This window comes from Pinus tabuliformis, chromosome 8 (genome assembly GCF_031772625.1).
Source record: "Pinus tabuliformis cultivar Carrire ecotype Pingquan chromosome 8, CPIR1, whole genome shotgun sequence".
Classification (NCBI taxonomy): Eukaryota; Viridiplantae; Streptophyta; class Pinopsida; order Pinales; family Pinaceae; genus Pinus; species Pinus tabuliformis.
This window is the reverse complement of record NC_142294.1, coordinates 419,504,431-419,532,184: the sequence shown is the minus strand read 5'-3', so window position 1 is coordinate 419,532,184 and position 27,754 is coordinate 419,504,431. Positions and strand designations below refer to the sequence as shown.

Sequence of the window (27,754 nt, the reverse complement as noted above, 5' to 3'; positions counted from 1 at the left end):
ATTAAATAAGGAAAGTAAACCAAGCACAATGAACATAATCTCATAAATTGAATGAACAACAAAAGCAAGACTCCTCTCCTAGTGCATCCTACTTAATAAAAACCCTAATTCTATTGTAGGGAAGTACTCCCATGCTACATGTAGAACTTGCCTAGAGTTTAGAATAGGTCATCGTACCCTATTCTAAAACTAGAAACCTCATTTACCATGCACTTTTCCTCTAAATTAAGAACAACAATTAAAGGATAAAAATAGCACCTAAAAGAGGCATTTATGAATCTTAACTTTAAGATACGAGACAAGAACTGCCAGTTTTTTCTTACAACATGCTATGAGTTTTTCTAAACTAACTTTCAAGACCAAGTCATCAACATACAACACTAAGATAAGTAGAAAAAATTTGTCAAACAGATAATACAAGTTAGGAACTCTGACAATCTTAGTAAAGCCCAAACTCCATGGGTACTCATCAATTCGTGAGCACCAAACACGTGGTGCCTACTTCAGTACATAAAAGGCCTTATTCAACTTGCACAAATGGGTATCCCCACCATGCACCTCAAAACCTCTTGGATGATTAATGTATACTTCTTCCTCAATCAAACCATTATGAAAAGTTTTCTTAAATCCATGATATAAAGACCAATCAAATATTGATGCTAAAGAAATAATGATTCCATCTAGCTAGAAACTTAGCAAAGGTCTCCTCATAGTCTACTCCCTCTTTCTTGGACATCTTGTTATATTCTGCCAACCACACAGGATCAATAGGCTCTACAACCTTAGTCTCCATGTAACTGTAAGAAATGAGACAGGAACTGAAGAAGCCCCTATCCCAACTCTATCTCTGCTACACATAGATCAATATTATGAGGACTACTGAAGCATGCTGCTGAAGGAGACTAGCTACCATGCAACCAGGTATCTTTAAAATCTGGCACATCATCAACCATACATTTAAAATGACCTACACTCTGATAATAAGGTGAACCTGTGCAGCCATATTCTAACAATAGGCCCCTCAATACAGAGTTCCTTCCCTTAAAGGCCAATAAAATGCTTTATATTTCCCTGTACCAAATAAGTGAACCAAAGCTGTTTTTCACCTTGATTAAGACAACCATTGATGTTTAAACAACCATATATATTCATGAATTTGATAATGTTCTTTACTCAAATGGACAAATTGGTTTCTAACTTCCCTTCGATGAAATCACCCATAGGGAATGTGCATGAATCTTGTGACAGTTTGGATCTGGAAAAAATTTCAAGTAGATAAGGTCACTGCTAAACACAAATCTACATCTTGAACTTATAAGTCCGCACTACAGTCAACTGATTCCTTTCTGAATAATATCATGTGTAACTTCATCTCCCAATTTTTCCTGCTCTAAGATGAATGACAATTATAAGGTAATATTTTATTTGAGAGCACCCTCATTACCAAGAATTTTATATGTTGTCACTTCTAAAGTTTGGAGTTTGGATGAACATGACTTTAACCATCCAGTTGCCTTGGCTCACCATGATATGTAGGTTTATATTAGTACGAGTGAAATATACCAACAGCAAGTACAATAAAATAAAATAACAAAAGTGCATGGAACTAACCAATGAAATTGTGACTTACTGCTTTTCCCAACCAAGCAGTTCTGTCAGTGCTGTCAATGATTGAAATGCAATCCCCATTGCTGCATTGGAAGCAAGCAGTCAGTGGCAAAGTTCAAACACTACCCCTTTTTGCAAAGCATAATTTCTTAAGCTCCTACTAACCATACATTTGGAATGACCCAATGGGCAAATACCAAGGAAAATTTGCATGTAGTAATTTTAAGAACAGTCCAGGAATAACACTATGTCAGAATTCATTTTTGAACTGGATATGTAGTTCAAGGAAATTGTTAAAGCTTTTAGGTGTAAACCATTTTATATTTTCGAAATTCAAATAAGACTTGCTTGCTTCTGCCATTACCCCTTATTAGGAGAACATGTGATGAATTCAAAGCCTATTCTTCCAGACCATTCAAGTTACCAAAGACAGATAAAAGTCGTAATAAATTACCATTTTACAGAAAGGCCTGTTTATGGGAGAAAACTTGAACACTGCAAATAAGCATATATAGTATCCATCACATAGATTTTACAGGAAGGCAACACTAGCTACAAAGGAGGAAGCTTCTCACTTGAGAGAAAAACCAACCAAATCCACCAAAAAGCAGCTGAATTCCATGAGACCTAATCAATTAAATGACACAAAGTTCAAGATACCCAAACGCCTTTTCCAGAACTAACATTTAGAGATAGATTAATATATTACATAGTTTGATGGAATTGCATACCTCCCATGCATTCCTTCGGGTTTTAATTTGGAGTTTCAAACAGAGATGATTATCTACTTGCCCATCCACCAAATGCATTTGCATTCATGGGCCATCTTTAAAGTACACTTCACTTGTACTTTACATGGGAAACTATCATTTATATATCTCCTAATCTTGCACCATGGAAATAATATGCTTATTTTCTCAAAGAGTGTTCGCTTTATTCACACACTTAGGTTTCATAAGATTGTGCATGCCTTTATTCACGGAGTTTCATAAGGTTGCATGTGGTTTGGAGACCTCCTTATCTTCATATAAGATTCTCCCACCTCCTTCGTAAATCTTCCTAGGGCGTACTCTTCATGACACTATCTTGGGAGAGGGTGTTGGTATTCACATACACATCTATACCCTAGCACGTTGATTGAGGTTGCCCACTTCTTTAAGGAGGTTTTAGCATCCATGTGGACCTCTTTGTATGTGTTTATATGGATTTCTCTTGATGGGCAAGCTTGAAAGTCTTGGTGATTGTGCCCACTCTTCATCCTATTTCTGGCAAATATTTGGAGGTATGGTGTTGGTCTATGTGCATTTAACCATCTTGGACATGTTTATTGAAGTGATTGTCTCATTAAGTGGTAGTGCACTCCCCTTGTTGGTATCTTGTCACATTCGTTGATGCAACTACCTTGGCACATTTATCTAGGGTGCACTCTATTTGGGGGCTATTATATTATTTGTTGATGTGAAGCTCTAACCACTTTGGCACACTTCTCTAGGTTGCACTATGTTAAATTTGGCAACTAGGGCCAAACTCCACCTGGGACAGTTCATATGATGCAGCTAATATTTTTATTGGATTCCTCTTTCTGAGAGGTGTAGGATCATCTCATTCTGACATGTATAAATGGAATTATGAATTTATTTCTTCTATGGAAAAATTGTCAAGGTCGGCCAGCAATCTAATGTAGGCTCAGAAGCCCAACAGACACGTCTCTTCACCCTCAATGTTGCATATAAATAGAAGGAGCATCTATCTCTTTTGGACATCATTCATCACACACATTTCTCTCTCTCTCCTCATCTGATTGGGTGTATGAATTTCTGGGCAGCCTCTCTCCTCCACGCATGCAAAGGACAAATCTGTAATTGTCAGTTGTCTGGGTTGACCAAATTGCAGAAGGGTTGACCAGCGTTGACCAAGCAGTTGACATTGTTTGACTGCGTTTTTCCTTGGAGAAATTCTGTTTGGGCAGGCCGCATTTATGGGCACAGAAATTGAGGCAATCTGAGCTGTTTGACCAGCATTGACTGCAGGGAAGTTGACCGCAGGTTTGACTCTGCGTTGACCGAGTTTGACTGATATTTTCGGGACTGTTTTGGGCTGATTTGGACTGCTGTTGGAGGCCAATTTGACTGGGTTTGACCGAGCTGATTTGGAGGTGTAATTCTGCTGATTTGACCAGCGTTGACTTTCTGGTTAGGGCATCCTGTTGACTGCAGTTTGACTGGACAGATTTGACTGTGATTGGGCAAGTGAATTTTGTATATTGTACTCTCTCTCTGCTGAACTTTTGAAGAATAATAAGAAGAATTGATCAAAGGGGTTCCCCACATTGGGGTTTGTCCCTGGCATGCGCCACATCTTGTGTCCTCTTGCCTTGGCTTGTCTTCTACTGTTTTTATTTATGTTCTATCTGCATTTACTGTCATGTTAATGTGATGGTTAATCTGGAAATTGATATTGGGCTAATAAGAAAAATTGAAGTAAATTGCTCTTAAGCATACATGGAACATACCATTGTTATCTAAAATTAACACACTATTATTTGGGAGTTGGTTTGGTTGGATATGCATGCATATTGATCTATGTTTGGCACATCTATTGACAAGACCTAGCCACTTTGGGACATTTATTGAGATCATTCCACTCCTCCTGGTTGGTTATAGCAGCTTTTTGTTGATGTGAGGCTCTTACCACTATGGCACACTCCTCTGGGGCACACTACTATATGGGAGTGTATAATTAAAAATTTCATGCTCACCTGGCAACTCCATGAAGGAATGAATCCCTTGTTCCTTGAAGATTATTGAAGATATTGCTGTTTGTAAATGTGAGGACATTCTGCAAGATTGAAGGCATTTGAAGGCTCACCTTGGCAACTCGACAATATTGCTGTCAAGTATGATGATTGTGTATTCTAGATTTCATATCAGCTTTTTGTATTGCAGATTTGAAACAAGAATCATGGCACAAGAAGTTGCTTTGCATGGTCAAAGCTTACTTGGTCCATGGGAAAGATGTTTGGATTTAGCATATATTGACGGATATCCACGAGGTCCCTGATCAAAAGGTGCTGAAACATGTTCCAGTATTTTATGGGCATTCTTATCTAGCTTAACAGCATATAAAATCATTCATTGAGTTTATCGCAGACTTTAACATATTGTCCTTGAGGATATTTGCATTTTTATAGAGGAAAAAAACATAGACATGGTTTTGTAACCACACCCCAAAAGGGATATCTTCCTTTCTGCATTTCATCAAGGCTTTCATGAATTTTGGGTTTGTGGTTTCAGTGAAGAAAAATGCTTTATAGGCTCATATGATGCATATGTTTGGGCTGAGATTTGTATGCTTGCATATGAAAAGAATATTTCACGGGCTCTCTTAGATAAAATGAATGATAAAAGGGAAGCATTATTTTTGTTTTTTGAATATGTTAAGCCAAGAGAAGCTAGGAGATGAATTACATGATGATGACCAACTTATTATTTTATTGACAGACTTGTTAGAGCTAGATTTTGCAAATGAGAAATGGTGGAATCAAGGATATATTTCAGATCCAAAGGAAGAAGCCACTGAAAATCTTACTGCACATTCCCATGAAAAAGATGAAAGGTGAAATCAAGGCACTCAAGCATCCATTTCACCCTCTTTTAAAGGCAAGGGTTGTTAAGTTGTTTGCCTCTTCACAATTATGAGTTTAATGATGTAGAGGGTTGATTGTGTTGAATTTTATAGCTATGGTCGGTCTTCATAATTTATATTTTTGGTCTTGATATATATATATATATATATATATATATATATATATATATATATAATGATGAATGTAAAGCATGTTCTTCATGCTCATGTCAAAAGAAATATTAAAGGCATGTTCTTCATTTCCTTTGTAAAAGAGAAAAGTTTGAATTTTGAAAATTAAATTTATTGGCTCCAAATTAGCCATCTCGGCCCTCCTCCCAGTCAAGTCGGCTCCAACCTAAGAGGCACCCATTCGGCCCAGCAAAAGACTATATGTATGAGGCATTCGACCTCCCTCCAAGTACACAATTCGGATCATCTGTTCAAGACCTTCTAAGGCAAAAGTCGAGTCTGAGGCAAGAAGATACGGAAGAATCTAAGGAGAAAGAACGACAAATCTAACTCTTGTTTAAGTACAGAATCTTTGTGGTAGCATTCTGTTGAAGGACGAATTTCTGTTGAAGAACAAATCTCTGTTGGAGGACTGAATCTCTGAAGTAATACTCTGTGAAAAAACCAAATTTCTGAGGAAGCAATCTCTGTGGAAATACCGAATTTCTGAGGAAGAAATCTCTGTGAAAGGCAGCAGGACTGAGTTTATCCAGGGTTATGAGGCCAAAATTATGCCCTAGCAGAGCAGACCAGACCGAAGTTGTTGGGCAGCCAGTTGACTTGACTAGGAGGCTGATGGACCAGGTTTGACCATGCTTATTCTGTTGGTCAGTTTGACCTTGTAAATGACTAGAATGTCTAGGTGTGTCTCTTGTTAAAGTGAACAATTTCTCTAAGGAAAAGATTGCTGGGTTTTTCCCCCATGTGGGTTTTCCCAAGCTAAACTCTATTGTTCTTTGTTTGACTGTCTCTTCGTGATTGTTGATATCTTCTGTGTAATTGCGTAATGATGGAATAATGGATAAGAATGTGAAAAAGAACTAAATCATTAGAAGTAATTATCAGTATAGAAGACATTGTGAAAAATCAACATGGTATCAGAGCATGGGTGAGAGAGCAGCCTTAAAAAGAAACCTAGATCTGCCGTATTGTCCATGATTTTAAAAGAAGCCCTAATCTCAGATGGACCAAGTTCATCTATGCTGGAAATAATACCTCTGTTTATGAAGCCAAGCTTCATAGAAGGAAGGACCGTGATCCAGCTTTTAAGGTCAAAGCATTTTTATTTTACATCTATGGAGAAGGCATAAGCCCTAATCCGAAATTCTGAAGAAGGTCAAGGTCATTTTTTTAAGGAGATCCGAAAAGGCCTAAGGTCTGCCTCAGATAGGCCGAAAAGCCTCAGACCATTTATTAAACGACCAAAGACCTTAGAGCTAATGATAGAGGCCAAGTAACTTCACAAATGATCTCAGAGAATCCTGAATTAATTCAGTCACTTGAAAGGCCTAACTACATTTTGTTTTGATGCGTTTGTGATTTGATCAAAGACCAGCATTGGAATATACCTTGTTTAGAAGAAGTTTAAACCTTGTTAAAAAGGCTGAAGCCTGTGTCATAGGATTGAATGACCTTAGACCACCCTTTCTTGTCTCTGGACTGGTTGTCGAAATTCCGGAAGGGTTGAAGCACCTCGGATTAGCTACAGTTCTTGTAGAATCTGAAGGAGGCCCTAAAAGAAGTCATGTTGTTTGCCAGAATACCTAGCAACTTAATTGAGTTTGTAATCCTCGTGGACAAATCTAGTTATCTTAGAATGACTAAAATACTTCAGAGAATATATTTGGGTACATGAGGCCGAAAAATCTCTGAATTATCCTCAGAAAGATTGATCAGGGCCGAAGCATTTGAAGATTCATTTTTCTTAGGTTCAAAATTGTGATGATCCCTTTAATCGAGTTATCTCAGAACTGGAAATATCATTGTACTAATTAATACTGTGGTTCTAAAAGGTCTAAGAAGGTGGTCAAGCAAAACTTGACATGATGAGGAATAAGACAATTGCAAAAGCCATTATTGCTTTGAGACAGGGCTGAAGAAGTCATAAACAATCTCCTGGTTTCTTAAGAAGACAACATGGTAGCCAAGGCAGTGTCACCTTGAAGGAAGCAACCAAAAGGAAGTTTTTGAAAGATAAGCATGAGATCTACTTTTAATCTTTGGACTGTGGAAGGCACTGTACTAAAATGAAGGGATTGGACTGATCTAAGCAAGCATTGGAGATCTAAGCAAGCATTTGTTTCTATACAAGCACACTACAACAATGAGTTGGAACACAGAGACCAGCGAAGCTAGAAGTCTGTGGTTCAAATGCTTGGAATACAAGGATCAGTAACTATAATCTACTTCTCAATCAATCCATGGGACTGTGCAAAGATCTTGTCTGTTGTCTTACAACAGTCATAAACAAATTCTTAAAGAAAGACAGTCATAATAACTGTGAATGTTAAAGGAATCCTTTTTCAAGAAATCCAAAGCATAAAAAGTAATCTTGATACTTCAAGGAGTAATGACAGTATCAATTCGGATTGTGGCAAGACAAAGCCACTCAAAGGAAATATGTGATCTATACACATGCTGAATGTTTGGAATATATGTCACGAACCTGTGCTTTTCTTTGAAGATGTTGCAGTGTATATTCGGAAGCAGGGCATTGTGAAGCCATTTGTTGAGTAAAAGTTCTCTCAAGGAAGATGAATGATTTGCAGAGCTCGATGTGTATAGGCTACTTGGGTTGAAAGGCTCAAAAATCAATGTTTAGCTGAATTGCTAGTAGTGCTCAAGTATGATTGAACAATGGCATATGGGAAGAAGAATTTTACACAATGCAAAGTCTGTTGAATTCACAAGAGGTGTAAAATGGATTTGTGAAAAGTTAGGGTTTGAAAGACTGAGAGTCTTGAATGTGAAAATTCTAGGGTTTTGGACATTTGGATATCTAGGGTTTGAAAACCCCAGCTAGTTAAAAAGTGCTTGAATAAGAAAGCTTTAGGGTTTCTGGACAAAACCCTAGAAATAAATCAATGTTTCCGTTGGAAGAAGAAACCCTAGCCTATGCAAGGAAGGAATGACATCATAAAGTTGCAAGATGGATGCAAGAAAGCTAGGATCAAGAGGGAGCTAACATTTCCCTATACCCCTCAAAAGATAAGTATTATATATCTCTCTTCATTGATTATTACTATTGTTATTGTTTTTACCCTTAGTTAATCTCGTCTTTGTATCCTTTGCTTGGTCGTAATTGTTCTTCCATGGCCTCCTAGTGAGGATTGCAGGTACGTGTTGAAGGTTGTCAAGGCTCTGGTGCCAAATGGAAGAAGTGGAAGAACAAAGCAAAGCGTGCGACAAGAGGACTTTCCCAGAATCTTGTTTTGTGTTGAGAGATATTGTACTAGATGAGATTTGAGCTTAGAGGGAGCAAGTAGATCAGCAAGTTTGAAGTATACCAGGATTGTGTCAAAGGGAAGTCAGTAGTAACTTCCAAATGGATCTTCAAGATCTTGCATGCAGCAGTTAACAGTATAGACAAATACAAAGTAAGAATTAAGAATAGAAGGTTCTCCCAGAAAGAGGGGGAGGATCATGACAAAGTATTTGCTCCAATTGTAAGGTACACTTATGTTAGAATTATTCTCATTGCTTTGAAATTGTACCAAGTGGATGTAGAGATTGTTTCTCTCAGTGAAGAAAAAGAAGTGTACATGAAGCTACCTCAGGGCTTTGAGGTACATGAGAAGAAGTCTCATGATTAAAGAAGGCTATCACAAGCAGACACATTGGGCTTGGTTGATCTTATTTGATTTGTCTCTGACAAAAGCTGAAGGACTCAGAGGGAGCAATTGTTGTAGAAGGAATTGCCTCTGTATCAAATGGAGTAGTCAGAGAGCCTCGTTTTATATGTTGACGGTGTTGGACCCACCAACATGTCAGGGGATCTCCCCGGTAAGAAGTTCCAACTAGACCTCAGACCGTTTGGAGTAGAAGTCCCTGCAATGGGTAGTACAGTAGTGCCTTGACTGCGGTAGCATGCAGAGGTAAGTATGATAACTTTGTCGGAAGCAAGTGTGTGATCTTGCAGCGAGTCAAGTGAGATGCATGGGGGTTCTAACGCAGAGGGGAAAAGGAAAGTGTGCCCCTTAGAAGCCTGTAATAGTACACAGCCTAAAAGGAACACACGAGTGGAATGACATCACAAGATGGAAGCGGAATAGTCCACAATCCAAAGTGACGGGTTAATACAACAACACGTCTTCAACAAGATTTGTACAATCGTATACAAAATAGTTCATACACAAATGCGTAAGTGAAATAACATACATTGCTAAAGTAACCAGAATAGTCGAACTACAATAACAACATATGCATGAAAACGTGATGGCTCAGTTATATTATTAAGTGAAAGTTCCATCCATACATACACCATTGACAGCCACTAGGCCCAATAGTGGAACATTATCTTGATTTCTGGTAGCATCGAATGTGCTCTAAGTCTCAAACTTTGCAAGGAGGCTTAGGCACATGTATTCCAAAGAACCCAGAAAGCGTTTTGGGAAACTCCAACCAGAAACAGTTTTATTAAAATAATTAATTATTTTTAATAGGGCCCTAAGTCTAAACTTAGGAAAATAAAATAATTAATGGGTACTAATCTAACTGTGGGTGTAACTTCTAGAAGAAGACGAGGATCAAGCAGAAATGATCTTAGCCATTTATTGGCTTCTAATATGGGTCATTGAATGTCAACGAGAAGATTATTTAAGGAGGCTTGAGGGTCATTTGGAAGACATACAGAGAGTTGATCAGTCAGATCGAATTGTTGAAGCTATAGGCAGCGTAGTGATTTGTAGTGATCACGCAGAGAGAAGCAAATGAAGTTTTGGCTAGAGGATCTTCTCTGGAGCCAAGAATACTCAGCAGAGAGGCAGAGAGACACACAAAGGAGGCAACGCAGAGGGCAGAGAGGGTGACGCAAAGCCAGGAAGGCCTCACGTAGGCCCCACGTAGAGCAGGGTGGAGGCCTCCAACGCAGAAGTCTGAGTTTGTTGAGGAGGCTGATGTTTCTAAGCCGAGAGCGCAGGAAAAGGCTTTTCAAGGCAAATCGATTCCCAGTTGAGCTGACGCAGGGCCCTAGTGTTGGCATTATGACACAAGTTTGGCGCTATGACACAGATGTTGTCCTTGATGGCAACTCACTCAAATGACAGATCACAGTTTAGGCTCTCAGAATGAAGGAAAAAGAGATATACGCAGGTTCCTCTTAACTAGGTTGCGTATACACGCGGGATCTACAATCAAAAGGCGCGTATACATATGCACACACTTTCATGCAAGGAAAAGTGCGTACATGTGGGAAAACTTATTTTTTGGTCCATGGTATTTGGACCTATGGTTTTGGACCATGGTATCTCGTCCGAAGTGTTGAACCCAGGTATTAGGCCCATGGTATTGATTCTCTATGGTTTTGGACCATGGTATTGAGTAAGGCCTAAGACTATAAAAGGGGAAGGAGATCATTAGGCAAATGCATTCACTCAAGGATTGAATATCTTATGAAAAGAAAGATCTAGAATACTGGTCATCGGGTTATGGCGCATAGCTGGAGCTGAATCAAGGAGGAACCTAAGCGCAAGGAGAAGGATAAGTTCTATTGATGGGTCAAGATCTTAAGGTTTGAAGAGAAGTATCTTTGTGTGATTTTGATCTGTTATATTTGGCGCATGTCTTGATCTATAAAAGTGATGATCTGGGTATTATTGATGTCTGAATAACTGAAAAGGGTAAGATTATCTTTTATAGATCTGTACGCAGGTTCAGCGTAGCAAAGGCGCGTATACACGCTGGTTCAATAATTCAAAATAGCGTATACGTAGGTTGGCCTTAATACAGCGGCGTATGCACGCAAGTTCTGCATATTGAAGTAGCATACGTCTCATGAAATATGTTTTAGGTACTTCTGTTTATTGCTGCAGTGTTCTAGGTTCAGGATTGGTTTCTGGTTACTGTTAATGTATTCTGGTTACAGCATTCAAAGAAGTGATTGTTTGATTCAGTTTTGGTTGGTGCAAAGGAGATTGGTTGATGCAGATGTATTTGATGCTTGATTAATGTTATTGATGGATCCAGTCTGAAAATTTATGAAACGTGGTCCCTAGAAGAAAAGAGAAGGTTGTAGCCTTCTGTAGGTCAGCACCTATGTACCAGTACTTCAGCTAGTACAAGAGCTAAGGGGGTTGTAACTCCCTTCCAGGAGAAGCTGGAGAACAAAAGAAGGTTGTAGCCTTCTGCAGGTAGAAGCCTGCGTACTGGTATAAGACTGCACCAGTACAGAAACATTGTAAAAAGAAGTTTCTAATTGAAAGAAGATAGAGACGAATTGCAGCAGGTGGTTTTCACCCAAATTGGGTTTCCACCTTATATCTTGTGTTCTTGTGTGTGATTGTCTGCTCTGTTTTACTATTCCTGGTTATTGTTTATATGGTTCTGACACACAGATTAATGATCAACATCTAAAGAATAAATTAAATTATAAGTCTGCAGGTTATACACGAGTTTCCTTAACTGCAGTTGCGTATATACACAGTTTTCACTAACTGAAGTAGCATATACAAATATGATTGTGAAATGAAAAATAATTGACTAAATAATATTGATTCACCCCCCCTCTCAATATTATTTCCAACACTTAGAGGCTGACAAGGCCCACGCAAGGGCAGCGCAAAAGTAGCTAGGGAACTCGTGGTTCAGCTGCGGGATCAGCGGGGACTTGCAGTGTAGAGTGAGGTAATCTTGCTAGTTTCTTATGCTAAGTGATTTTCTTTGTAACTGGATTGTTGAGAGGGCATCCAGTAGTTGTATTAAGAAATAATTAAGCTTAATAATAAAAACCCTCAAATCTGTTGCACCGGTTTTCCCGCATTGGGTTTTTCTGAGGACATTTGTCCAAAAACAACTGTGTCATTTGTGTGTATCTTTCTCTATTGTTCAGTTTCTTGTTTCAACATAATATTTAAATGGTGTAGGCTGCAGTGTATGTATTTCAATGTTTGTCATAGGAAACTGCAAATAACTTGTTCATGTAAATCTAACAAGTAGAAGAAATATCATCAGTGATGCAGTGGGAATTCCCAGGTTTAAGGAATTTTCACATGGTATCAGAGCAGTGCAGGTGAAGTCTCTCTCTGAGTGAGTCGACAGAGAGGAAGGGCTTCCAGATCAAAATCTTGACATGGTCGAGGGAGCAGCATTGAGCCTCAGCGTGAGGAAGAGCTAGTGGGACGCAGATTTTTAGCAGGCAAATTGCTGGGCTAAAAGACATCAAAAGAGAGAGGAGAAGCACAGTGAGGGAATTTTTCCTCAGTAGACTTCTCGCCAAGAAGTTCGTTCTCTTATTGGCTGAGCAGCCGCAGTAAGAGCAGAGAGCAGCAATTCGACAGTTTTTTCGTGGCAGAGATAACAACCAATGGTTTGAGGGATCAGGATAGATTGGATGGAGCATCCAACTATGTCATCTGGAAGGCAAGAATGTCATTCCTTCTAGATGAGCATTCCCTCAAGACATATGTCGATAGCGTGGTGGCTGAACTTGTAGATCTAGATCCGTTGAAGAAGTACAAGGCACAAATGGCGAAGGCAAAGAGAATGATCCTCAATGGAGTGAAGGATCATGTAGTTTGTCACATCGCTAGCAGAGGGACTACTAAGGAGATGTGGGATGCGTTGTCTACGTTATATCAGGGATCTTTCGAGCAACGGAAGATGTACCTAGAGCAGAAACTGAGATCTGCACAGATGCAGAAGGGGGAGCGCATAGATCAGTTCCTCACGAAGCTTCAAGAGACCGGGATGAGTTAGAAGTTATGGGGTCTACACCTCAAGGTTCCGAGATGGTGAGACTGGCCCTAAACTCAGTCTCAGAAGAGCGGCAAGTCTTTGTCCAGAGTATCCTAGGCAGGGCAGCTTTGCCAGACTAGGATAGTATGTAGGCAGCTCTTAAGCAAGAAGATTTGAGGAGAGATCTAGTCAAGTGCAAGCTTGACGAAAGCAACAACAGTGGGTCGAAGCCCAAGGAGGAGGATGAGAATGTAGCCCTTGCATCCAAGAGGCAGCAGGAGCAGCGGAGGCAGAAGGACGTCTCGAAGATAAAATGCTTCAGGTGTGGTAAGATGGGTCACTACGCAACACAGTGTCCTCTCGGAAAGAAGGATAAAGATGAGAAGCACGATCTGAAGGCTGCACTCGCAAAGATCGAGGAGGAGTTCGACATGACAGCCGAGATACCTCCAGGTGGGAGGTGGGCTAATTTACAGTTGTAGTTTGAAAGAGCTACATATGGGCAAGATCTTCTATGTAATTGCTTAATGATGGAATAATGGATAAGAAAGTGAAAAAGAATTAGATCATTAGAAGTAATTATCAGTATATAAGACACTATGAAAAATCAACAGATTGTGTAGAAAATCACCTTAGTTTCACATGTGCTTACCCCATTACTTGAGGAAGAAGATGGTAGCCAAGAGTATGAGTATTGACACTTGTTACCCCTCATATTGTATGAGGAGTACTACAATGATTCTCATCACAAGACAGGACTTTCAATACAAGTACCACTCTTCTAATGGCATGATGTTCTCATTCACTCTTGATATGAAGGGTATTCTCATGATTCTCATCATATGACAGGACTTTCAATACAAGCACCACTCTTCCAATGGCATGATGTTCTACTTCACTCTTGATGTGAACTCTTCTATTTGGTCATTTAGAACCAGTGTTGCAGGAAACGCCCCCCCCAGGATCTAAACCGCAATCCGCAATCTGTACGGATGCATGGGGGAAGCGTCGTCCAAAACGCGCTTCAAAAAAACCGAAACGTGTTTCGAACTGATAAACACGCTTCCTGGAAATTCAAGAAGCGTGTGACCGAAATGCATTTCGGAAAAAACTGCGCTTCGGCCGTATGAAGTGTCGTGCTTCGGCCATACGAAGTGCCGCGCTTCGGAGTACGAAGCGTACAGATCACGTATGATTCCATACACGCTTCCTCCATTTCCGCCATGTGGCCAAAAAAACGTTGTTTTTTTAATTTTTTTAATGTTTTTTATTTTTTTGTATTTTGACTTGTTGGGGGTGGGTCCACCTTGGGTTAGGGTGAGGAATGAAGGAATTTAAGCCCCCATTCATCTCTCATTTTCTCACTTTGAGTTTATGAAAGTTGGAGAAGAGAAGAGAGTGAAGGAGGAGGAGCTTGGAGTAGGAGCTTGGAGGACTTCATCTACAAGAGCTAAAGAGGTAAGTGCAAACCCCAAACTCCCTTATTTTTTTGACATTTTTTTTTGTATTTTTCTCCTCCCTCTCCTACTCTTTCCCATTGTTTCTACTTGCTCATTTAATTGCAGGTTGTCCACCACCTATATCCATATTCCAAGATGGTGTTCTTTTGGCTTCTATGTATCATTCCACTTTTGGTTTTAATGATGGCAAGGGGGAGTAGGAATAGAAGGGAAGAAGCACAAGAGGACAGTGGTCCCAATATGAGTGACCCAATGTATGATGAGGAGGAAGGGTTTGAAGAGGAAGGGGATGAAGTTGAACCTGAAGGGGAAACTGAAACACTAGAGGGGAAAGCTGCATTAACACCCTTGTGGAACTATGTGACCAAACTTGAAGGGGGAAAGGGTGGTGGAAGCTACAAATTTTTGTGCCCTCATGGTTGTCATGGAGGAAAACCATTTAGTGGTTCATATACCCGTGTGAGGAGGCATCTTTGTGGGGTGATGGACAGTGATGATAAAAAGGGTGTTGTGGGGATACAAATTTGCCCAAACGTTTCTTCTGAACAAAGAAGAAAATACATCCAAATAGAGGAGGTTGCACAACAAAAAAGCAAGAAACAAAAAACTCATTCTGAATCAAGTGCAACCTCTAGATTTGGTAGCTCATCTCCTCATGGTACTTCTAGAAGCTCTGGAGGTAAAAGAACAATAGGGGATTTCCTTAATGTTGCTGGGAGGGATGATGTGGATAGAAAGATAGTCCGATTTCTTTGTGCTTGCGGTGTACCATTCAATGTGCTTCGCTCTCCCTATTGGCATGAAATGGTAAAGGCCACCAATGAAGCCCCAAAAGGATACAAGTCCCCCAACTATGAGAAAGCTAGAACAGTGTTATTAGAAAGAGAAAAAGCGAAGGTTCAAAGAGCTTTGACACGTTTTACAAATGAGTGGGTAGATTGTGGGGTATCCATTGTATCAGATGGGTGGACAAATATTAGAAACCAACATCTGATAAATGTTCTTGGTGTTTCTGCTAGTGGTGCAGATCTCCTATTCCAATCAATCAAAGATGTTGGTCCAAATAATGTGGTTCAAGTGATCACAGATAATGCAACAAATTGTAAGGCAGCAGGAAAAATTATTAAGCATACTCATCCACACATCTTTTGGTCTAGGTGCCTAGTTCACACATTGAACCTTTTGATGCATGATATTGTGAAGCATAAATAATGTGGGTGGATTAATGAGCTTTACAGGAGAGGGAAGCAACTCATTAATTCATCACAAGGCATACAAGGGTAAACTACTTCTATGGCACTTGCTCCAAGTTGCAGTTGCTTAAACTTGCAAAGACAAGATTTGCCAGTTATTACCTCACCTTTAAGTGGCTAGTGAAGGTGAGACAAGCTTTAACTAATATGGTGTATGCTGAAACATGGGATGGAATTAACACTGATAGAGATGGTGCTAATGCAGCCAAGGACACTATTCTTGACATGTACTTTTGGTCACAGGTGAAGTATGTTTTGCAATTCACCAAACCAATTTATTACATGATCAAGTTTGGAGATTTAGATCAACCAATAATTGGGGAGGTGTATGAGCAAATGGATAGCATGTTGGGGCAGATTAAAGACATTGTTGAGCCTAGAGATATCACCTTGTACAATTATATTCGTGCGGAGGTGGAAAACCGATGGGAAATGCTAAATGTTCCATTGCATGCATTAGCATATGTTTTGACACCTAAATACAATCATCCATCATGGGTTTCAACACCAGCACCTGGGGGGGAAGCAGGAGAAAACCACACCAAGATCAAGAGGTTCACAAAAAATATATGATTGCATTGAGTAAATTAGTCCCTAATGAGGAGGAGGCTGCCATGGTACGGAAACAGTTGAGCAACTATACGCTTAACATTGGTCCATTTGGGAGCATGCATTTAATTAGAGATTGAGAGACTTTTTCTTCTCTTGAGTGGTGGAACATGCATGGAGGGGCTACTCCACTTCTACAGACTTTGGCATTGCAGATGCTATCATAGGTGGTAAACACTTCTTCTGCAGAGAGGTATTGGAGCTCTTATTCTTTCATCCACAGTGTTAAAAGGAACAGGTTGAGTTTAGACCGAGCAAAGAGCTTGGTTTATGTTCATTACAACTTGCAATTGTTGTCCCATTACTATGATGATGCAAAGACTAATAAAGACCTTAAGATTTGTGACAGAATCTAGAGGAGCCCAATTTGGAGGATGGAGTGTTGCGAATAGAGCAATTAGAGGATGCTCTTATCCAGGTATGTCCATTGTGGTATCAATTTTCCTTATAAAGCATTTCTCTAATTCATGTTTTTACTTTTTTTTTGTTAACCAGTGTTTTTTTTTTGCATGAATTTTTTGAGTGATTCCAGGATGATGATGATCGTGTTGAGATGCCACCCCCATCTGGTCCCTTAGTTCTTAGGTTCCATGGTTCAACACCAACAGCAGGGGGTTCGTCTTCATCAATTTCAGTGCCACAACTTCCACAGGCACCATCTTCTTCATTGCCACCACGTGGAGGCCCGCTGCCACATTCTCTTCGTGGTGGAAGGAGGAGAGATTAGTAGATATATTCACAATTTACTACTTTTGTCATAGATTAATCATTAGACTTGTAGGATTGTGAATTTGAACCTTTTTTGTCTTGGCCGTGACCAAGTGACATATTTTGTAAACATTATTATTTGAATTTTGGACATGACAAATGTTGACAGTTGCTCACTTGCTAGATAAATCATAATATGCTCTATGTTTTATGTTTTTTAATATGCTTAAATGTTTTATGTTTTATAATATGCTTAAAAATTTGATGTATGTTTGTAATTGCTAGAATATAGATGGTTGATGTTCGAATAATTCATTGATGTACATACTGGTAACTACAATGGAATCATGGATGCCATATCTATCTTGATTTATGCAAAAATATGCATGTTTTCATGTCTTCTACAACTAATTTGGTATTTGGGATGTTTGTTTTGAGTATAAATGCAAAAAAATATTAAAATATATATATATATATATAGCAGACGCTTCCGCAGACCCTTTGCTTCCTAGATTTTTGGAAAATGACGCTTCCGCGTCCCCGTTTTGTCTCTGCTTCGTGCAACATTGTTTAGAACACATGGTTGATGGCATCTTTCAAAGATTTTTGCTACAGCATGTTCTCCTTCACACAATGGACTTGCCCAGTTGACTCCACAATGATATATCAGATTGTCACCAGAGATTTTGTGCACAGTTCTATTGATTATGTGACATGCAAAAGGTACATTAAGAGCTCACACATGATGATAGCACCTCATTGTTTCAGTTGCTTACTATGATTTCATGATGATGCTTTATGTATTGGTTCTTGCTTGTGTGTGATGATATTGTTTTCTATATTGGCCATGACCGTTGTGAAAATTGATGTAATCTAATAACTTTTCATAACACTCTAATCATCTCTTTTGCTTAGTGATACACTGGTGGGTCATAATTCTCCTTTAGATAAATGTTGTCACTTTTTGAGTCAAGTCATACTGCTATATACCTAGGTAGGTGTAGCATGCCCAGCTTCCCTAACCATTATGTTCACACTTTATCATCTTCCCATCATTTCCATACTCATTCATCATTTTCCCGCTCATGGTTGACTTATTGTATGTCATCTAGGTCCAAAGCAAAGAAAGGAAAGATCCCATGTATGAAAACCCTAAACAAATCAAAAGAGCTAGAAAGCTCAAGGTTGATGCAATCAAATAAAAAGTCAAAATTGCATATTATAAAGCTTAAGCCATGCCACCTTTCCTAAAATCTCATCCCCCCCGTTATCCATAAAAATGTGGGTAACACATAAGAAAACTTTTCTCCTCCTTGGACAACCAGCCAACCAACAACCCTATATGATCAGCACATACTAAAATCCCATGATCCTCCACTTCTTGCTCTGACCAGATTTCTCTCTCCCATCTTACATTCCTTGTTAAAGGAATGTGGGTCATCTATCAGCAATTACTTCAACCATTTTGCAACCATGTGCTTTCACTTAATGTTATGGGCATACTAATATGGATCAAGGGGAAAATGCATAACTGACTGATCTTGATTGTATTCTTGTTCTCTCACTTCACCTAGGAGGTTAGTCTTTCACTCTATTCTAGTGGGACCTCCTCTGAGGCCTTAGGGTTTTAGGAAGGGCATTACTAGGGAGGCACTGATTGAAGTAGCGTGTCCAAGATATTACATACTTGCCACTTTCCCTCTTTCCCTATTATTCATTTCCATTCTTCAAGATAGTGATCATTGGTCATTGGCATTGGCACCTTTTTCATCCTCATCCTAGAGTCTTGGCCCAAAAAACTTAGCCTTGGAGGTTGATGCAGCGAAAAGAAATATAAAAGCATAAGAAAGCCACAACGAAAGAAAAAGATAAAATGGAAAAAATGGTTGGGACATTTGTTTAGCATGAAAGGAAAAGCCTAGCATGAGCTCTACCCCACTCATTAGTCATCACCTAGTTCCTCAAGCACATGATGCTTCACCCGTAACAAGGAACTCTTGTATTGTCCCAACCTTGATCAACGATAAACTGACTCATCTTAAAGGGCTAGTGGAGAATATCAAAAGCAAGCTCGAGCCCCTGAGTTATGCACCCAAATAAAGGCAAATCATAAAGAAGTAAACGCACACTAGAGAGGTGGAAAAAGCAAGTGGAGGAAAGGGCTAACTCATGCCTCCATGATTGCTCCCTCCTTATATCTATACACTCAAGACGTTGGACCTCCATTAGTTGGTCACATAGCTATGGCACTTTGCCCGGAAGTCCTTCCCACTCTGCAACCATCACTTTTCACACACACCTACAAATAGATGGGCTAACCTTGGACAAGTCACATCTCTTTGGGGGCTGGATTCTGGAAACACCTAATAGGGTTATTGACCTAATTATCCCTAATATCAGGAGCTAACTTATTTAAGGGACTTGATCTAGTTAGACATTTGAAGGGGAGGTTTTTGCGAGGTATTTTTGTGCCCTTAACATTAGGTATAGTCCATGTTGCCTCAAAATCTAGCAGGCTTGTGAGAGGCCTTGCAAGACAAGGGTTGGAACAAGATACAACAATGGGGTGGAGGTGGAGGCCACTACCACCTCAGCACTCCACCTCCTACTCTTTAGGGGAATTTCATCACAAGAGAGGCTTCCTGGTATAAGTCACCTAAAGGACATTCTACGTCGATAGCTCAAAGGTGACAACTTCAATAGGCTCAAATAGGGAAATCAAGCTAAGAACAAGGCTCAATCCAACAAGGAATAGTGTACCCTACTAAGAACCTACAAAGGAAGTGTTTATAGCCCAGGGTTTGGGTAATATGATACACAAATAGCACACTTAAGCACACAAGACCAAGAAAAGGCTTGCAAGAAAGATATGATCAACAAGGAGGAGCAAAAAGCCTTCAACAAACCCTAAGTTGAATCCTTAATGTTGTTTGGGGGTTCATAGGCTAGAATTGCCCAGGGTTGGTGACGTCAGCCCTATGGAGGCTACTCCAACCTTGCAAAATGGAATATTTTGATGTGATAAGGTCCAATCAACAAGAAAAACCTAAAAACAAGCTAACATTTCAACCTTAGTTGAATTAGGCCCTATGCCCTAGCCCTAGCGGCTTGCCTTAAAGAGCCAAATTAGGTGAGAGGAAAGAGAAAAATAAAAATTTTATGGTTTTGACAATCTACATGGATGCCAGTGCCTACTAACTACTTGGGTGATGTAGTCTAAGGAAAATTACTATGGAAATATCAAACCCTTGATAGGAGTAAGGGGGGAAACCCCAGGTTTCCACATTTAAAACCCTAGCTATCATTCAATACAAGGATAAAAGAAAGAGAAAGCTCTCTAGGAGGTTCTCAAGGGATGTTAAAAATTCTTAATTAAACCATGCAACATTTCCCCAAAAATTTCATATAAAGATATGCATTTAGACATGGAATATAGAAACCCTAGCAAAATATTGCATAATAGGCTCTAGTGCCTCCTTCCTTCTCCTATTGTGTCATATTTGTAAATCCTTCAATCCTATCCCAAGTTGTTCTTAGGGGGGATGTTAGGATATTCCGACACATAGGATATAGTTAAGTTCAACTTGGTCTAGTGTAGAGTTAGGTATAGAGTTAGGTAAAGTGTGTTTCTTTACCGTTGTACATTTTGTAACTTACAATCCGACGGTCACGATATGTAGTGATCCGACGGTTCATTCTCTCCTCAGTATTACCGACACTTGATCCGTGGCTTGACACCCGATTGGTCCATGAGTTCTATTTAAAGCGCATGGAGGGTCTTTGTTCGGGTAATCCGTGCATGAGAGAAGCTTATGTAAATTTTCATTCTTTGATTAATAAATTGCCTGTAGTACCCACGTTGGGACAGGCCGTGGACTGTTTCCCTCCTTGCACTTTGAGGGTTTTAACCACGTCAAAAATACTGGTGTATTGATTTGAGATCTGGTTGTGAGCGGTGTCCTTTTGGTTTTCTTTCTGAGGAACTTACCCTGTAAATTTCTACATGGTATCGGAGCTATTTGAGGGCCGTGTCCGTTGGTGATCCAAATCTGAAGCCGGTAGAACTGCATGCGGCTGTCGTTTCCTAGATCTGCTGTTTCTGACTGCTTTCGGGCCGAGAGGACTGCTCTGTTGCGTTCGGAGCATCTGTTCCAGTGAGGAACCCCTTTCGTTTCACGCGAAAAGGTTTCCGGTAGCCCTAGCTGCGTCATTTTTCAGATCGGAAGGTATACAGTGTTTTTTTTGCAGTTTACTGTTATTTTCTCTCTGCTTATTTCGGTTTCGGTTTATTTAGCCCTTTTTTTAACCGGATCTATACCTTTCATTTCTGCGTATGCTCTTTGCCCTGCGACTCTGTGCGATCTGGGCAAATCAGAAACAGAAAGGAAGGATTTTTCTCATGCGTATGCTCTTTTCCCTGCACCTTAGTGTGATCTCGGAAAATCAGAAACATTGAGAAAAATATTTAGTTTTTTGGCTAAAGCTAACTTTGAGATTTTTTTTTTTAAATTTCTAGTTTTTTGGCTAAAGCTAACTTCGAGCCGCAAGGTTCGTTTTTCTTTGCATATTCGTGTTGGGTTTTGTGTTTTGTAGGGAAAAAGAGATTTCTCAAGGCAAGCACGCAAACCAAGGCCCCCCCCCCTCTCTCTCTCTCTCTCTCTCTCTCTCAAATTTTTTGTATAGTTCAATTGGTTCAAAGCTATTTTAAGAGAGTAGAGGTCTTGGGTTCAAGTCTCCATTTTGTGGGGGCGGATTTTTTCATTCCCGCACATTCGCGCATTTTGCCGGCAACTTCAACAATTTTTTTTTCAAAAAGCCATAACTTCTTCATCCGGAAGCCTTTTTTAGAGCCGTTTTTTTTAAAACCGCCTATTTTTTCGAGATCTATCCATTGGAACACTTACTTTCAGCATCTTCAGCTTCAGTTTTTTTAAAAATGGAAATTCCATGCCAAGTCATTCTTGACAGCACTAACTACTTCCAATGGGTAGCCTACATGGAAGATTTACTTAGAAGTAAAGGTCTCTTCAGAATAGCCACAGACCAAGAGAAGAAACCAAAAGATGAAGACAAGGTTGCAAAATGGGAAAATAGACAAGATCAAGCACGTGGTTTGATAGGGATGTCTATTTCTCCTGATCTTAGATTCCACATTGCAGACCTTGAGACTCCTCATGAAGCATTAGAAAAACTCGCTAAAGTTTTTGGGATTAAAAATGAAATTAGAGCCCATCAACTTGAAAATGAATTGCTTACTTTGGATCCTAATAATTTTTCTTGCATTGAAGATTTCTTGTCCAAATTCAAGACCCTTAGATATCTCTTGGAAGGTGTTAAAGTTAAGAAAGAAGATGGTAACCTTATTTATTCCATCCTTACTAAGTTGGGACCAACCTACTCTGTATTTGTTTCCACTTTCCATTCTACAAGGGAAGCTTTCATTTGTCAAGGAAAAGACTACAAGGCCCCTTCCTTTGACTCCTTTTGTGATTCCTTAATAAGAGAACAAGAAAAACTCTTACACCTTGGTCTTCTTAATCTTGGAAACTCTTCCACGAAAGCGTTAGCCGCCCAGCAGCAACCAAATTCAAAGAATCCTAAGAAGTCATATCCTCAAAAGAATGGTCCTAAACCAACTCAGCCTCAAAATGAAAGATCATTTCAGCAAAATGATAAGACCAATAAAAACAAATGGAAGAAGACTGATAGACATTGTAACTTTTGTAATCGAGATGGCCACTTAGAATCTAAATGCTTTAAGAAGATGGAAGCCTTGGAAGCCGCAATGAAGAAACATAACATCCATGTGGAGCCTACTTCAACTTCAACTTCCGGAATGGCACTTTCTGCATGTCGTTGTCAATCATCTCAGTCTGGTTATGCATTAAATGTATCTTCTTCTTCTTCTCATTCTCATGAGTGGCTCATTGATTCTGGAGCCTCTTATCACATGGCCAAAAACCAAGCCATGTTTTCTTCTTTAAATGATTGTAACACCAAAAATATATATGTTGGTGATGATAGATCTCTTAATGTTGTAGGGACTGGAACTGTTCATCTAGACAATGGTCAGTTTAATGATGTATTATGTGTTCCAACCTTATCCTGCAACCTTCTATCTGTCTATCAGATAACTCATTCAGGTGAAGGTAAAATTGTTGAATTTTCACCTCATGATGTTGTAATCAAGGATCTAAAAGATCCTAAACAGATTCTAGCTACTGGTCTTGCTGATGATTCCACAAGGTTGTATAAGTTTCACAACTTTGGGTCATCAAATCTTCCCTCAGTATTTGTTGCTCATAATGATGAAGTGAGCAAACTTTGGCATGAGCGATTTGGTCACTTAAACTATCGCTCCCTTCAGCATCTATGTAAAGAAAATATGGTGACAGGTCTTCCTATGGTATCTTGCAGAGATGGTGTTTGTTCCGGATGTGTACTCGGAAAACATCATCGGGACAGTTTTGACAAACGTGCCTCTTGGCACGCCTCAGCCCCTTTACAGCTTGTGCACAGTGATTTATGTGGTCCTCTTCCTGTTGCTTCATTCTCTGGCTGCAAGTACTTCTTAACTTTCATTGATGATTTCTCCAGACGCACTTGGGTATACTTCTTAAAACTCAAGAGCGAAGTATTTAACACATTTTTGGCCTTCAAAGCCTTTGTTGAAAAACAATCTGGACATCAAATTCTTAAGCTAAGAACTGATAATGGTGGAGAATATGTTAAAAACACATTCATCAACTTTTGCACCGAAAATGGAATTCAAATGCAACATACTGTTCCATACACTCCACAACAAAATGGTGTAGCTGAAAGGAAAAATCGCACCTTAAAGGAAATGGCTAATTGTATGCTGCAATCTAAAGGACTCAGTCTTAGTTTTTGGGCCGAAGCAATTAATTGTGCAAATTATATAATCAATCGCACTCCTACTAAGGTTCTAGAGAATATCACTCCAGAAGAAGCTTGGAGTTCCATTAAACCAGATGTAAGTCACTTTCGTGTGTTTGGAAGTGAAGCATGGGCCCATATTCCAGATGAAAAGCATAAAGCTTTAGAACCTAAGAGTGAGAAATGTACTTTTGTTGGATATTCTGAAGATGTAAAAGGTTATAGACTTATTCCATTTAAGTCCAAAAATGTTATCATTAGAAGAGATGTAAAATTTGATGAAAATAAATCGGCCTGCGAGCCTAGTCCGGCGGATGTGCCACCTCTTCCTATCTCTTCTACTTTTGAAAACATTTCTTCTTCAGATGATGAAAGCGAGGATGATAATCCTCCCCCACCTTCTCAGGATCCTCAACTTCCAAGATGGGTCCGTGCTACTCGGGATGCAGCAGGTGATCTTGCCGGTGATCCTACAGATCAGCGACGTACACGTTCTCAGTTTGAAAGAGCCTCTTCTTTACTGGCTCAAGCTCCAGTAAATCATGATCCTGACACTTTTGCAGAAGCTTCAGGCCATCCACATTGGGAAGCAGCTATGAATGAAGAATATCATTCATTGATGACAAATGATACATGGGATCTTGTTCCTCTACCAAAGGGACGCAAACTTGTTAGATGTAAATGGGTTTACAGAACCAAGTATGGACCAGATGGGAAAGTTGATAAACATAAAGCTCGTCTCGTTGCTAAGGGCTTTTCACAGGTTGAAGGCATTGACTACACTGAAACCTTCTCCCCTGTTGCCAAAATGAACTCTATCCGCCTTGTTCTTTCCCTTGCTGCCTCTTTAAAATGGGAAGTCCATCAGATGGATGTTAAATCTGCCTTCTTGCATGGGGACTTGCAGGAAGAAATCTATATGGAACAACCCATTGGCTTCATACAAACAGACTCCAGCCTTGTTTGTCGACTTAAGAAATCCCTTTATGGCCTCAAGCAAGCTCCTCGGGCTTGGTATGCCAAAATGGATAGCTTTCTTTTAGAATCTGGCTTTTCTAGGTGTCATTCTGACAATACTGTCTACACCAAGAAAGTGGGCAACTCTCTTATCATCCTTGTTCTTTATGTTGATGATCTTATTCTTACTGGTAGTGATCCCAACCTTATAAACCATGTGAAAACCAGCCTTAAAAAGAAATTTGAAATGACAGACTTAGGACACTTACACTATTTTCTCGGTCTTCAAGTCTTGCAATCCACGGAGGGTATTTTCCTTTCCAGTCCAAGTATGCTTGTGATATTCTTCGTCATTTTCACATGGAAGACTGTAAGCCAGCCCCTTCTCCCTTTCAGTCTGGAGTCAAACTTTCAGTCTCTTGTACTTCTCCTGAAGTTGATGCTACCTTATACCGTCAACTTGTAGGAAAACTCTTGTATTTAACCCATACTCGTCCTGATCTTTCCTTTGCTGTTGGCCTTGTTGCTCGTTTTATGCAAAACCCCCGTGAAAGTCATTGGAAAGCAGCTAAAAGAATACTTCGTTATGTTCGAGGTACAGTTCAGTTTGGGATTCATTACAGTGCCAAAGCAGCTCCTCTATTAGTTGGTTTCACTGATTCTGATTGGGCTGGTGACCCTGATGATCGGAAGTCTACTGTCGGTTATGTCTTCACTCTTGGTTCAGGACCTATTACATGGGCTTGTAAGAAACAGGCTGCCATTTCTCTTTCGTCAGCAGAAGCAGAGTATCGTGGTGCCGTGGAAGCTAGTAAGGAAGCCTTGTGGCTTCGTCAGATCCTATCAGAGTTTGGCTTTGAGCAGCAGCATCCAACCACACTTTGGTGTGATAATCAAAGTGCCATTCAGCTATGCAAAGATCCAGTCCAGCATCAACGCAGCAAACACATTGAACTACACATGCACTTCATCAGAAAGCTCATTCATGACCATGTTCTTGAAGTGCAATATTGTCCAACAGATGATCAGGTTGCAGACATCTTCACAAAGGCTCTCACAGAGGCGAAGTTCACTAAACTTCGATATATGCTTGGAGTTCAGGAAGTTGTCACTAAGGGGGGATAGGCTCTAGTGCCTCCTTCCTTCTCCTATTGTGTCATATTTGTAAATCCTTCAATCCTATCCCAAGTTGTTCTTAAGGGGGGATGTTAGGATATTCCGACACATAAGATATAGTTAAGTTCAACTTGGTCTAGTGTAGAGTTAGGTATAGAGTTAGGTAAAGTGTGTTTCTTTACCGTTGTACATTTTGTAACTTACAATCCGACGGTCACGATATGTAGTGATCCGACGGTTCATTCTCTCCTCGGTATTACCGACACTTGATCCGTGGCTTGACACCCGATTGGTCCATGAGTTCTATTTAAAGCGCATGGAGGGTCTTTGTTCGGGTAATCCGTGCATGAGAGAAGCTTATGTAAATTTTCATTCTTTGATTAATAAATTGCCTGTAGTACCCACGTTGGGACAGGCCATGGACTGTTTCCCTCCTTGCACTTTGAGGGTTTTAACCACGTCAAAAATACTGGTGTATTGATTTGAGATCTGGTTGTGAGCGGTGTCCTTTTGGTGTTCTTTCTGAGGAACTTACCCTGTAAATTTCTACAATAATAACCATAAAAGATATTCAACAATAAAAGTACTCACAAGATATCAATGAACAATCCTTTATTATCCCAAGATGACACTTCCACAACAAGGACTAGTCTCCAATAGAAAAATATCCACAAATATCACATCCACACAAGAGTAGCGAGATACAAAGAACGAGTCCACAAGTGATGATGAAATGAAGATTGAGGTAACCTTCGATTTCTATGAGGTCTACCTCACCTAATTTTAGCTAAGAAGCCCCTCAAACAAGTTTGATAATGAATAAAAACAAGTAACCTTGGGTTACAAGCCAACCCACTAGCTCAACACAAAATAATGCCAAAATATAGCCACATGTGTGAGCCGTAAGCCTCTAGTATGATGGCGCCATGCCCTTTTTGGGCTCCAAATGCCAGGTGATGATGAAGAGAAGGCTAAAGGTGTCTCCAAGCATCATGATCATCCATTGTTTGAGCAATAGTCCTCAAATCCAACTTCAAAGCAGCTCCAAGGGTCCCAAATCAAGTTGGGGTGCCCCCAAGTCATGTCCATGGGTTTCCAATGGTCAACGTATTGCTTTCTTCCTCCAGCGTTAGTGTTCCATCAAGTGCAACAAGCCCTCCCTTGTCCTCTCATGCAAGACCATCCTCATCTGCGCTTTGAATCATGGCTTGCCCATCAGGTAGTGTCAAGGATAGCTTGGGGGCATGTTGAGTCCAATGGTGCAATCATCAAGAATCCTTTGTGCTAGGCTAAAGAAGATCAGCATCTTGGGTCTTGGAGGTACTATGGGATGTGTATCAGCTGCTCAAGTCATCATGCTACCCAACGATCTAATGTAGATGGGCAATGTTGCATTTGCTAAAGTCATTAACCTCGTTGTAAGGCCTGGGTACCTGTGGAGTGGGGGTCCTCAACGCCTATGTTACTATGGGCCACCTTGCAATACCAACTTAAACTCCAAAGAAAGCAACCATTCATTAGAGACTAAGATCATATAAGCATCTAAGTGGACCAAAGTTATATGTTGAGGGCATATTAATATTTCAAACTATGAAAATTCCTAAACCGGAATCCCTACTG

General features: G+C 39.9%; 1 protein-coding gene across 3 annotated transcripts in view; it reads right to left on the bottom strand.

Moving 5' to 3' along the window:
* The window catches only part of LOC149235846 (FAD synthetase, chloroplastic-like), a 177,288-nt gene that overhangs the window by 122,486 nt on the left and 27,048 nt on the right, over positions 1 to 27,754 (bottom strand). For 2 of the 3 annotated variants that reach the window (XM_089372253.1, XM_089372252.1), the window contains exon 2: positions 1,612 to 1,691. Coding sequence is in view for 1 of the 3 variants with exons in the window: in XM_089372251.1 (XP_089228377.1) it covers positions 1,631 to 1,689 (59 nt within the window). In the remaining 2 variants the exon portion in view is untranslated. The remainder of the gene's footprint in view (positions 1 to 1,611; positions 1,692 to 27,754) is intronic. The other variant, XM_089372251.1, reaches the window with a different exon arrangement.